The sequence below is a fragment of the Balaenoptera acutorostrata genome, chromosome 6 (genome assembly GCF_949987535.1).
Source record: "Balaenoptera acutorostrata chromosome 6, mBalAcu1.1, whole genome shotgun sequence".
Lineage (NCBI taxonomy): Eukaryota > Metazoa > Chordata > Mammalia > Artiodactyla > Balaenopteridae > Balaenoptera > Balaenoptera acutorostrata.
Window position 1 is genome coordinate 119904324 of NC_080069.1, and position 13755 is coordinate 119918078.

General features: G+C 44.0%; 1 protein-coding gene across 3 annotated transcripts in view; it reads left to right on the top strand.

Moving 5' to 3' along the window:
* Nucleotides 1–2052: 2052 nt before the first annotated feature.
* Nucleotides 2053–13755, top strand: part of FUBP3 (far upstream element binding protein 3) — a 49141-nt gene continuing 37438 nt past the window's right edge. The window contains exon 1 of one of the 3 annotated variants that reach the window (XM_007194499.3): nt 2053–2221. In XM_007194499.3, coding sequence (XP_007194561.1) covers nt 2138–2221 — 84 coding nt within the window. In that variant the 5' untranslated portion in view covers nt 2053–2137. The remainder of the gene's footprint in view (nt 2222–13755) is intronic. The other 2 variants (XM_007194498.3, XM_007194497.3) reach the window with 2 other exon arrangements.

Genomic DNA, 13755 nt, shown 5'->3' on the forward strand with positions numbered 1-13755 from the left:
AAAATCATTCTCATTCATTCACTTCAGAAATATTGAGAGCCAACAAAATGCCAGGCATTTTGTTAGGTACTGGGAAGAGCAATGAACAAGGCAAGTGCGGTCCCTGTCTCAACAGAGGTTTTATTCTAGTGGAAAAGACAGACAATAAACAAATAATTACACAGTGATTTAAAAACAGTCGCGATAAATGCTAAGATGATGAAGTCTATGGTGTTAGTAGAACATAGAACACTGGACCTGACTGGGTCTGGGTCATCCTCCTCTCTGGTGCCCCCAGAAATAAGTGAGTTGCCCAAAGTTACTCAACAACTAAAAGGGGGAAGAACAAGAACCTCATCCTCTTACTTAGGCATTCTGTGATCTTTGGACCAAACCTTGAACTGTGCCTTATTATTTGGGCCAATAACCCTGTTTTCACTCATAGGGAGAGCCAGCTGGAATTTGGATGAATCAACCTACTTACCTCAGATTTTTAAAAGTATTCAAAACTCAAGTATCACTGATACTGGGTCAGCAGAACCATCCCTGTTTGGGAAGGTTGATGCCATATCCTTGATTTTTACAAGGATAGCAAATTAAAACACTCAACACACCCAAGCTGGACCACAAATAGATATGTTGGCATGTGTTGGTCCTGCCTCACAATAGCACTTCAACAACAGCAACACCGCCAACTATGTGCTTTCCTACATGGCTTGAAACATTTTGTCCAAAAGCGATACTCTCCAATATTGCAATTTTGCCAAATTCTTTTATTTTACCATAATCTAGGAATTAATCCGATTTGGCTTTATTCAATTCAAAATAAGTTTCCTAAGCACCTAGGGATACAGGGAAAAATAAGACTCAGTCTCTGCTCTAAAGGAACTCACAGTCTAGTAGTGAAGTCATTAACAAATGAAGAACTGCTCTTTGATTATTGGCCATTTATTGCTCATACTACTTTCCAAAATCTAAAGTTCTCCTATCATGCTGACACAAGAGCTCAAGAGAAGTCACATTGGATTTTACTTCTTTATCTCCCCTTTCTTAGTGCTCATCTTCCTTCATAACTTCAAGATGGGCATAAAATAGTTGACAACATGACTCTCCATTAAATTCGATTCCTTGGCACCATAGAGCTTGGAAATATTAATCATGAGGGCAACCTTGTTAATCCAAAGAGGGGCACCTCTATTTGGACCTGCCACTGACAAAATGTGTCAAGCCCCTAAGTCTTGTTTCTTGGTGGGGGCGGGGGGGTAGCTGTTTGCTCATTTGTAAAATCCACCTCAAAAGCTCAAGTGTGTTCCAGCGTTAAGATTCCTTCCCTTGCTTTGAAATATCTATATCTAGTTACCATCATTTCAAAAAGTTACTTAAGCATTCCAAGAAGCCCTCTTGCAATACTGTTTTGACTCAGCAGGCAGGGAAGCAATGATGGTCCTGTGGTATTTCCTGTATCCCCAGAGTCCCAGAGTTCGTGAAGGAATGTGTAAGAGGACACCACGCTGTCTTTCCAGTAGAAGCGCCCTTCCTAAGCTGTGTTGCTAGGCAACCCCAGGTGTGGCATTAGCCCATCCTCGAGGAAACTGATTACGATGCAAGAACTCGGGCCCAGGACTCTGCAAACGTGGGGCACTATTTTGTGGTGCTGTTCCTTGCCCTCCAGCCTCCCTCTGGGTCCTCACGGTGCCATTTCAAAGCGCTCAGTCCCAGTATTCCTAATCGATGGTCATTTCTGAGAGGGGCAGCCAGGGTGCCATCTAGGGAAAGCCAGGTCACTCCTCTCTGGGTTTCCAAACGGTCGACAGCCGGACACCTCGGGAGACACACACACACACACACACACGCCTCAAGGATCTGTCACGACATCATCGACGGCCCTGGACCAAATCACGTCTGGGAATGAAGGGATCGCAACCTATCCCTCGAAACCAGATGGCAGCCTCGCTCGCAGGGCCCGCCCCCCACTTCCGGCCGGACCGCGGTCACGTGCCCTGACCCCGCCCCGCAGACGCGGCTCCTCTCGCGTCGGCGAGCGTCCCGGCTTCCCTTCCGTCGGAAGTGGAGCGACTTTCCTTTTCCGGCTACGGGTCCCCAAGCGGAGCGGGAGGCCCGACGGGGGAGCCGAGCGGCGGCGGCGGCGGGGGCGGTAATGGCGGAGCTGGTGCAGGGGCAGAGCGCTCCGGTGGGGATGAAGGCCGAGGGCTTCGTGGACGCTCTGCACCGGGTCCGGCAGGTACGGGCGCGGCCGGCTGGTAGGAGCACGGGAGCCCGAGGCGGGGCTGGGTCGGGCCTGATGGGGAGGAGGGGGTCCGGCCTGGGGGCGGGAGGTAACCTGGGCTGACGCCCCAGCTGGGCTCGGCCGTTCCTTGTGGCTCCTGCAGCCGAGAGGAGCCGAGGGATGAGGCGCCACTGGGAGGCCCAGGCCCAGCCTGTCGGGCCGGTCTCCCAGGTGCCTGCAGCCGCTGGGAAAAGATTTGTCCAGGACGCCTGGCCCTATCGCGTCCCCACGCCGGGGCTGGACCCGCAGGGCAGCCAGCGTGGGGTTCTGAGGTTTACGAGGGTAGGGGGCTAGGGGAGCTCACGGCGAGGACCCGGTCTAGACAGAAGGGGTCTGTCTCAGGCCCAGTAGCTTTTTAAAACTTGGAAAACATCCTCTTCAGACTTATTATATTTCGAGGGTGGAGTGGAAGGAATTCGAGGGTATTTTACTTTTGAGGGTCCTTCGGGAGAGGAGAGAAAGAAAGATGTTAGATAGGTGTGGGTGGTCCATAAGACGTAGAAATTCCTTATGGGCAATAGTCTTTCCTCTTTCAGGGAGCATGTGATATGAAGTCATTCCAACAGTGAAACTTGACCATCTGACAATGTCGTGCATTTTGTCAGACTTAAATAAACTGATTTTTAAGAGGTTGCAAGCTTCTCTGGAGAATGAATATGAGACCTGCCAGAAATACTCTTTGGTTTCTGGTATGATGTTTAGAACAGAACATGTCCTTGTAGTGTGTGTGAAACTTAACTGAACTTAAGTGTTAGCTCTAACACTTAAATTTCTTCTGCTGAGTGTCTTATACTCATCGTCTCTTCCTATTTAATTGTAGGCATACTAACGGATACTTTTAAAGTTGGGCTATAACTAATTACTGCTTGATTCCTAACAGAAAGCTACAGGACTCATTGTATTAGAAGAAAGCCTCCACTCGGTCGCTTGAAGATATGGTCTTTACACCTCTTTCCAGTATTCGAGGGGAGGGAACCCTACCTGTTTCCCAGATACTGACTTTTCATTGTAATACTGATGCTCCTATAGACATTACATTGGATCCCAGAAGTTTCCAAACCTGTGGTTCCGCCTAAAATTTTATCCGATGACTTGTTACTTACTGCCTAGGCACCAACCAATATATAGTGAGTATCCATCTTACTTAGACTTCAGAGCCAACCAGTGGCTGTAATGGATGAACAGTGCCATCCAGCTCCCTTTCCAGCACTCTGCTTGCCGGCGTGTTACACTGCTCTCCTCTACCGTACAGGGTCCTGAACCTTGTTTCTCACTGGCTACTAATATGTAATGGCTTTCACTCTGTGCTGATGTGTGACAATCACCTTGTCGGCCTCTGTATCCTGGAAGAATTATAGTCACTACCCTAAAGAGCTCAGATCCTCAGTTTGCAGAAGGCCTGTAGTTGAACATAAAATGAATTTTGAACCATTGAGAAGACTTTCTGCTTCTCTTGAGCCAGTGGTTGAACTCATATTCTTGGACAACCTGCTCAAGAGGGAGGGAGACCCTCTGTTAAATGCTGACCTAATGTGGATTGTTGAAGCAGTGGTGTTTACTACTAGCAGAGGAAACTTCACTGGAAATGTTCCCAGCTCTGAAATGCACCATTGACTGGAGCAGTTGTAAGCCCAATGGAGACAGTGCTGTAAGTGTATTACTTCCGAATATTAACAGCTGGAGGGCGATACTATCTCCAAGGATTTGATGGCCTTTTAAAACTAAAGAAAACACAGGTTTGTGGGTAATTTTAGGTTTATTTATAGATTTGCATTGCGCAAGAATGGAATGTTAGATATCTAAAATATTGCGTGCTTATATCAATAGTGAAGCTTACCTCAAAGGGGCTCATATCACGTGGGCATCTGATGATGGTGGTTCTACCTCGCCATTGTATACACAGCATGTTGCAGAAATGTGATTTTCCCCCCAGTAACTGAAGATAAAAGACAGTGCATTTCTTTATTTAAATGATTGGAAAGCTTTCTCTCCTCTTAGGTGCCCTCATAAACACCAGGGACAGTCTGTAAGGCCCTCATAAGTTTGTCAGGAAGCAGTAAGCTGTCTGGTGCTCAGTTTATCCAGAATATCCCAGTAGAGTCTGAGTTGACCCTGATGGGATTTGAACCTGCAGTTTCTATTAAGTCTGATATGTAGAGTCCAGCACCTAATCCACGAAGCTTCCCTCCTGGCATCTTGAAGCCTCCTTTTGTATCCTTTGGACTCTTTCCAACAAAGGGAACCAATTGTTGCTGTTAGATCACTCTAAGCATGGTATTCCTAGATCTGAAGGGAGTCTCTGAAGATGTCATATAAAATTTAAAATTTCTGCAGCAGTGTGAAGTCCAGTGAGTTAATAGTGTTTGGCCAAAGGGATAACATAGTCATTTTGTAGGGAAGTACACAAATGTAGAAATGTGATCTGATTCATTCCTACTGGTGAAGATCTAAGAACTGCTGGGTGTTTAAAAAAAAATCATGTCCAGTTCTCTGAAGTCATTGGCTGGTTAGCAAAAATAAAGTGTTCCTTCAACTCGTTGTTTAGAGAGCGCAGGATCCTAATAAGAATGGGATGTGGACTTAAAGCCAGATTATCCTGTTCTGTGGCCGCACTGCACCTCTACGCTGACTACTGTCTGTCAGGCTTTCAAGGGGACCTCATGGAGATTGTGGATGAGTAGATACAAGTCTGTTTTGTTTTGTTTAGCTTTTCTAAAAATATAAAAGCGTTCCTGGAAAGCCCACTGCTGATAGTTTAGTAGCATCCGTCACCAAGTGCACCCATTCGCATTTTAACAGGACGGTGTCACACCACAGTGTACTTCGCAGTCCCAGCAGCCTTCCTTCCACGAGCTGGACCAGCCACCTGCCAGTCATCACCCAAATAGACGTTCTCTTATCAAACTGCTAGGGCTTCTTAGGACTTTAAGCTCCTGTTTTGACCTAGACCCAGTCAGTGCCTCTGCACTGCATAATTCCAGAGTGTTCTGTTCACATAAATACAGTGTTCACTGGTACCTCATGGAGTTGGGCATCATGGTGATTCTGCTCCCAAATGATTGTGACCAGGCCACTGAAGAGTCAGTGGAAAGTAACCTTTGACAGATTTTAAGGCCTAGAGCCTGTTCTTTACTAGTGCTGTTTTTTGGAACTGTTGGTTGGTGTGGGGCCTCCGAAGTCCCACAGTCCTGCACAAAATGCTTCCCAGTGCTGCTGTTTCACACTTCAAGCCTGAGCAGTAGATGATTTGGCACGTGTGCTGTATAGAAACACTAAATTTCCTTTAAAAGAATGTGCCTCTACTATTTAAAGAAAAGGCCTGTGTTCATTGGCTGTTGGGCACTCCTTGAGAGATACTGCCTTTGCTCACCTCATATGTGATGTTTGTGCCTCATGGCAGAGTCACGTGTGCTGAATGCTCAGTGGCTTTTAAGTTTACTCCACTGAGACTGTCTCAGACGTGCCCAGTGGTTGAGTAGCTCAGATCATCATTTCACAAGGGACTCACTCCTGCATGTACATTCATTTGAACTTTCTCAGACGCTTGAAGAAAACCAGTGTCTGCCGGACATCTGTGGGCTGCTCTGTGTCTTTGCTTTGATGGGACCCAGTAGAGTACCCTACAGAGAGCGAGTTCTTGTTGAAGGGTTTTCATGATGTGACTGAGCCCATTTGGGTCACCGCGCTTTAATGGAAGCACTGAACTTCATATTTGGTATTGAAAAGTAGATGGTAAATGAACAGTACGGTCCACTGTATGCCTCTAACGCTTTTCTGATATTCAGCTGGGACTTCTTTATCTTTCTTTTAAAATCTGATAACCCATGTGTATCATCAAAGTAAGGTTTCTTAAGTCCCAAATGCAAATTTGCCTAGACCAGAGTTTTCAGACTGGTGGCTTGTGGGCTGGAGAAGGCTCAGAGCGGGCCTGCAGGCATGCTTTGTTTGACCACACAGCGCCAACACTTAGAAACTAGAACAATTTCACGTAAAAAGTGAGATTTTTATCTAATACTTGGCCATACTGCTCCCACGTTCTGCAGTGCCTTTATTTGGCAGGAGCTGGGTAGCAGCTGCCCCTTTGCACGGGGCATTGACTCTCCGAGTTGCCTTTGTTCTCACCACTTTGCTTTTGTTCTGCACTGCCCATCGGGATGCCTAGTCAGCAGCTTTTTTTCCTCATCCTTTTCCAAATTGTGAGCCCATACAATAATTTAAATTTCTGACGGAAAGAGCTGTGCTGGAGAGTTAAGAGATCTGAGTCTCCTGCAAGTAGCTGCATGACCTTGGGCTAGGCTGGCCTTTCCCAGCATTTGATCTACAAGCTGTTCATAGATCTTCCATGGAAAAGGGCTCATGGACAGAGAAGTTTGGGGGATACAGGGTTAAATAAAGGTGAATTGGCTTCTTTACTGCAGGACTTCTCAGAGCCCTTAGTATGCTTCTGTGCATTAAGTCCTACTAGGGTTTGGGATATGCATTGTAAATATACCCAAGTTCTGTCACTTCATACCCTCTTTTCATAAAACCAAATCACCGTCTGTGGATCAAACTTCAGGAAATATTAAGCTAGATAATCTCAGTGGTCCCTTCAAGCTCACCAACATTCAGAGCTTCCATCTAGCTAGATCTGAAAAAAGTTTTGGCCATATTATTTTGGTTCTTTTACTTTCTGATGTGTTGGGTGTCTGTTCAGGCTCCTCTCTCCCTAGCTTTGCTGTGCAATTCTTTTACTCTTAATCATCCCTCTTGAAAATGTTTTACATTTATTAGAGTTTTGTTTTAAAGACACTTGGGAAAGAATAGCCAATACTTTTGGAGGCATGAACTACATTTTTATCCTAGTATCAGATGATAGCAGATCACTTGCAAGACTGAGTAGTGTTCTTGGAAATTGTGAAGTGATGGGGATTGCCTGCTATTGTTTGAGGATCTGCTGAGTCCAAGGCCTCTTGCTGGATGCCGGGCCAGTGTAAAGATAAATAAGACAAGTTTGCTGCTGGTTTTATCTTACCGTGGAATTAGATCCTCACAACAACCAAGTGAAATAGTCAGGACAAGGGTTATAATTTTCATTTTATATTTGAAAATAATAAGCCAAAGGGAGATAAAGCAGTATTCTCGGAGGCACACAAACAGTTAATGTATGCAGTAGTTCTTGGACCCATGTCTCCTGCATTCTAAGAGGGACTCGGTTCCTTTGCAGAGGTAGTTGGGTAGTTTTCCATCTCAATGAGAATTCTGCAGCAGAATCTTCAAAGCATCAAAGGGATGCTGGTGGAATTAGATGGGACACAGGGGAGAAAACTAATGGTCATGTCATCTTGAGGGTCTGTGGAGGGGGGATCCTAGCTGGAACAGTATTTCAGCTTGGAGCCTCAGCTGGTCATCTTAGCATTTTTCTGACAGGCTTCTCCATATTCACTTTAACTTTAGCAAACGTTTAATGAGTACTTCCTATTTGCCAAACGCTTTGCTGTGCATTAGGGAAGTTCTTGAACTTTTCTTGGAGCATAGACCTTTTTAAGACTCTTGAAAACTTTGAACCGCTCCTCGGAAATATTTAAATAGTTTGTATGTAATTTCAGGAGGTTCATGAATTCTCTAAAGCTAATCCCTGGAGCTCCCAGTCAAGGGACCTTTGTCCTGGGAGTACCAAGATGATTGAGACAGGTCCACACCTCAAAGAGCTCCCTGTAATGGGGAGACAGTATAACCAGCAACTTCCTCAGTGAGGTCACGCTACTTAAAGGTAGTTTTTAAAGTGCTTTGCAAACAGATAAGGGAGTATTTAATTCTCCCCAAATGTGGGTGGCATGAAGTTGTCAGCAAAAGCTACTAAGAAGAGCTGATATCTTATTCGACTGACATATAGAATTCCTTGTTTTGGTTAATGCCAGTTAGTAGGGCAGAATCAGCCAGGGCCCCATCTCTAATGACAACAGTAGCTACCATTCATTGAGCTTGTGTTGTGCTGGGTGCCAGGCAAGGACTTTCATATAAGTTCTTTTACTTGATGGTTGCAGAATACCCAAGAGGTAGTATAGTGAAGTGGTTATTAAGGCTTTGGATTCAGTCTACATGAGTTCAAGTTCTGGTTCTGCCAATTACTAGCTTAGTGACTTTGGATAAGTTATCTAACATCTTTAAACCTCAGTTTCCTCATCTGTAAAAGGGAGATCATTGATGGTGGCTATATCTATCCATCTATCTATATCTATATAGATAGATAGATAGTTTTGTTTTTTGTTTTTTGGAATAGCTAATATTAGAAGTTAGGAGGTTACCCTTGGGAGGTGGAGGTGGGTAGTGACTGAAGGGGTCATGAGTCCAGCTTCGGGGGTGCTGGTTATGTTCTGTTTCTTGATCCGGATGCTAGTTGCACAGGCATTTTAGTACATGAAAATTCAAGCTGTCAACTCACCCATGTACTTTTTTTGTATTATTCTTTTATTATTTTTCAATAAAAGGTTAAAATAGCAAACATTTCTCGTTCCTTACGATGTGCCCAGCGTTGTTCTGGGTGCTTCACATTGTTGTCTTGGTATCCCCATGGGTATAATTCCAGGCAGACTGGCTCCAGATCCCACAGAATTGAGACTAGTAGCTACTGTCTGAGGTCACCGTGAAGATGAATTGACGGCACCATCAGGCACTTAGTAAGTGCACAATAAATTTGATGCACTGCTGTCTTCATAGTAACCTAGGCAGTGGGTGCAGAACGAGGACTTGCCTCTGTGCACCACGGCTCCAGACCTGCCCTCCGAGACTTGCTCGCTCCCAGCCACTGGGCTGGACCGCTCTGGCCACATACTGTGTCCTCCTGCTGTTGGGAGTAGAGACTTTCAGCTCAGTCTGTCAGTTCGCCAGGGCGGGGCCACCCTGGGTGACTGCAGAGCAGAGGTTCCAGGGAAGCAGGTTGGGTTCCTCCTCCCTAAGTGGTGGTGTGAGCTCTCACCTCTACTTGAGAATCGACAGTGACTATGTTGAAGGACATGGACCCAATCAGTGTGTGGATGACTTGCCGCCATTCAGATAGCTTTGCCTGTTTCCATTTAGTGTAAAGTTTTATTAAATGTGAAGTTGTGGAAATATTCACAGCTTTCTGTTTGGGTTTATAGGGTGAGCTACTCTGATTACAAAACTTAAAGATATGCACTGGGAATAATTAATTGCCATGTTTCCTAACTTCAGTGAATCGTGTACCACCTTTATTATGATTGTCATATCAGTGAACCCTCAGTATTCTATTTACTTTGTATTTTAAAATCATTTTAAATTTAGGTTTATTTAAAATATTTTTGAACATTCATCCATGCACCTCCCCAGATTGCTTTGTACTCTTTAGAAAACACTGGTTTAGTTCATCCCTGCATTTTACAGGGAGCAAGACCACTGAAGGTCTTGCCCAAGGTCGTATGCCGGAAGAGCCAGCTGGAAAACCAGGACTCCTGACTGATGCCTGGTCCAGTGCTCCCCTCCTCCATGTTTCCACTAACTACTGGCAGTGGAGGTTAAATGTCTATGACGTTGATTTATATTTCATCTATTAGCTGTGCTTAAAATAGCACAGGTAGTGAGGTAACCCATTCTTGCCGCCTCCCCCCAGAAAGGGGGGAAAGTGAATCAAGTAGTAGAAAATCAGTAGCAGCGTCCCCTCAAGGTCTTGCTTTCAGATAAGCACTGGAGTGGCCTTGGTTTTCTTGGAATATCGTGGCTTCTGTGACTGTTTTCTGGCGTACGCCATTATTAACTGAAAACGTACCTCACTTCCCTTAAGCAGCTACTGTTCAGAATGGTCAGTTATGGACGTGAGGAATTACTTGAGCTCTGCGTACTGGAAATCATTAGGTTTTAAGTCCTCGGGAAGTGACTGTGTTTAAGAAAGTATCAGGTGGAGGAAAGGGAGTTAGCCTAGTGCTGTGGTTAGTAGCACGGACTCTGGAGTCAGGCAGGCCTGGGCTTCAATGCTGTTTCTGCCGTTTGTAAGATGTGTGACTTTGGGCAGGTCACTCAGCCTCTCTGAGCTTCACTTTTCCTTGTCCTAAAGTGAAAATAATAATACTAACCTCCTAAAGAATCATCGTGAGGAATAAATGAGATAGCATCTTTAAAATGTTCTTAGCAGAGTGCCTACACATAGTAAGCACTCATTGAATTTTAACTCATTATTTCAGTAGGCATTTAAAATCATGTCTTAGAACAAGGTAGCATTTGTATGAATAAAGGAATACATTGTTTCTTTATAGCATATTATAATATATAATGTGATATCAATGTAAGTTATGGTATAATTGTATATTATAATGTTAAACTCACATCTAACATTTGTTTAGCCGCAGTTCAAATGCAGTTATTGACTTCAGAGCTACACCTCTTAACCATTATCCTGTACTGCTTTTCTCTTAGTGAAAATTTCCCAAATTATAGATTGGGAAACAAACATGATTTAAAAACAAATCTGAAATCCTCAATCACATTTTAGAAGGTCACTTGTTGATTGAATCAAAATTAGGAATAGAAAACTATTGTAACACTTCTGGCATATCAGCTTTGGGGAGAAAATTACATTCCAGCAACATATGAAACATACCATATAAATTATAAGGAAAGCCAAGGACTCAGGAATGACATCTGAGCTAATTTGGAAGGAAGGGAAAAGGTCTGGAAGCTAAGAGGTCTCACCAGAAGAGGGTAGAGAGAGTGCCAGATATGTAGAGCTTACATTTAGGGTCCTGTCTTTGAGGGTGATCTGACATGCACACTACTGGGGGACTCCACTGATAACCATAGCCTTTTGTCTTGTGTTTTGGGGTCGTCCTTACTGTCTCTTGCCAATGTTTTGGTCTGTCTTCAAGCAGACAACTGGGCCAGTAATCTTGAAAACCCTCACATTGGCCATTTACTGCTCAGTTTATTGGGCAGACGAAAGGGCCTCGGTGGGGCATAAGCCACTGCAGTGTTCTCACCTTTTAATCTGCCTGCTTCCCGAGCTGAGTCCTTAAAGATAAGTTTTGCATCTTAAGTAAGTAGCCAACCTCCACAAGCTTATCCAAAACAAATATGGAGAGCAAGATTGAAAGCTGGTGGTAGAATGCTGTTAGGTGAGATTTATACAGTATTCTGTTTTAGAGCAAATGCCCACTTGCCTTGAAATTTGAATATAAGAGATGGGGTTTCTATCAGCAGTCTTAGTATTTTAATTATTTAACTTAAAATAGTGTTTTTCAACGAGCACCTGTCCAGGCTACCATCATCTGTAGCCTAGACAGGGCAAACATTTTCTTCAAAAGTCCAGATAGTGGGAATTCCCTGGTGGTCCAGTGGTTAGGACTCCACGCTTTCACTGCCAAGGGCCCAGGTTCAGTCCCTTTTCGGGGAACTGAGATCCCACAAGCCACATGGTGGCCAAAAAAAAAAAAGTTCAGGTAGTAAATTATATATATATATATATATATATATATATGCTCTGCACACCATATGATCTCTGTGAATGGGTGTGGCTCTGTTCTAATAAAACTTTATTGACCAAAGCAGGTAGTTCACCAACTGGGGTTTGCTGACTCCTGGCCTAGAATACCTCCTAAATGGTCCTGCTGCTCTTGTCCCCTTAGAATCTATTGATATTTTCCTTGTCCAGGGACATTTTTTTAAATCATAAATCAGCAGGTTACTCCCCTTACTAAGCCTTGTAGTTGCTTTCCATCACCCTCCATATAAAATCCAAGCCCCAGAATTCCCTGGCGGTCCAGCGGTTAGGACTCCATGCTTCCACTGCAGAGGGGCACAGGCTCCATCCCTGGTCGGGGAACTAAGATCCTGCAAACTGCGAGGTGCAGCTAAATATATACATAAATATAAATAAATAAGTAAGTGAATAAATCCAAGCCCCTTCCCATGACCTCTGAAGCCCTATGTGAACTGCTCTTGCCCACCCCTTGGAACACATCTAGTTCCTTCTATTCTCGTGACGTCAACTTACCTATCAAGCTTGCTCCTGCCTCAGGGCCTTTGTATAAGCTGTTCCCTCTGCCTAGAATGCTCGTCCTCATCATTTAGGTCTCAGATCACATCTCAGCTCACAGCAGCCTTCCCTGATCACCCTGTTTAAAGTAGCTCTCCTGAGGACTCTGTATGTCCTTGTCTTCTCTTATTAGTATCATGCTTATCACCAGCTGAAATGATCAGTTTACTGATTAGCTTGTGTACCTGTGACTCCCCACTGATTGCCAACTCTGGGAGAGTAAGGACCTGCTTATTCTTGTTCACTGCAGAGCCCAGGACATAGTAGATACTCAGCACTTGTTGGGTGAGTTGCCTTCTTTTACAGCCCTGGTATTTGTGAAGTGCTTTCTCATGGTCAGAGCTCCTTTGTGTTCAGAGTATGTTGTTATCTTTTCAAAAACTATGAAGCAGATGGTATTATACCCAGAGGATCTTAGGCAGAGAGGAAGGGGACTTGCCCAACACCGCAGAACTAGGAAATGGAAAGGACGAGACCTGACCCGGGATACCTGACATATAAATTCTGCCTTAGGTTTTCAGTATCATGATTGTCTTTGGTTGTTTATTTGTTTAAAGTAATTTATGTTGGTCCCAGAAAGTCTCAGAATTCTGGGCACATTTGGACAACCTCAGGAAAACTACCACTGAAGACATAGGTCTGGGACATCTCTGCTGGCTGCCCGTAATCCCCCCTTGCTTGTGAGGCTTAACTGAGGGACTAACATCAAGACCAGTTGTAAATACTCCTTTGATTAAATCAAAGAGTTAATTTATTGTGAAAATCACGTTTAATTCCTAACGGAAACAAAGCAGATAAGTGTAGGAAGCTCTGCATAGCATTTGTTTCTAGGGGAAAAATTTAATAACTATGTTCTGTTCTTTGATGATAAATGTTAAAAGTTAGAATAGCTCTCAGAGGTTATCTCGATCTCTCCAGTGCAGGAATCTTTCCAAACTCGTCTGGACAGATGGTCACCCCCGTGCTGTTTGAACTTCCAGTGGAGAGCAGCTTGTTGTTTTATGTTTCTGTAGATCACATCGTCACTTTATAGGGGTTAAGGTTAATAGGACGAATATATTCCTAAAGAGCTGTCAACATTTGAGCAAACATGGCCTTTTAAATATTGCTGGGGAATTTGTTCCTTAAGGGAATCCTGTGCTAAAACCTTTTGAACAGAGTTCTTCATATTGTTGGCCTGCTTTTTTCCTTAAAATGTGGTATACCTATATTTTAAGTGATGACTTAAAAATTTGCGTGTAGAAGACAAATTTTTGGAAGTATCATTTCTAAAGAGACATTATTACTAAGACCAAAAGGGAACTCAGTTAATACTGCAAAGTCCATGTCCTGTCACGACATTGCTTTACATTAATCTCCGTCGGGGGGAGAAGTGGGGTAACAGCCCTTTAAAGAAGACTCTTGTCTTTCTCCCTCGATGGAGCCATGATTTGTTACTGAGTATTTAAATCTGATTCTCTCTGTA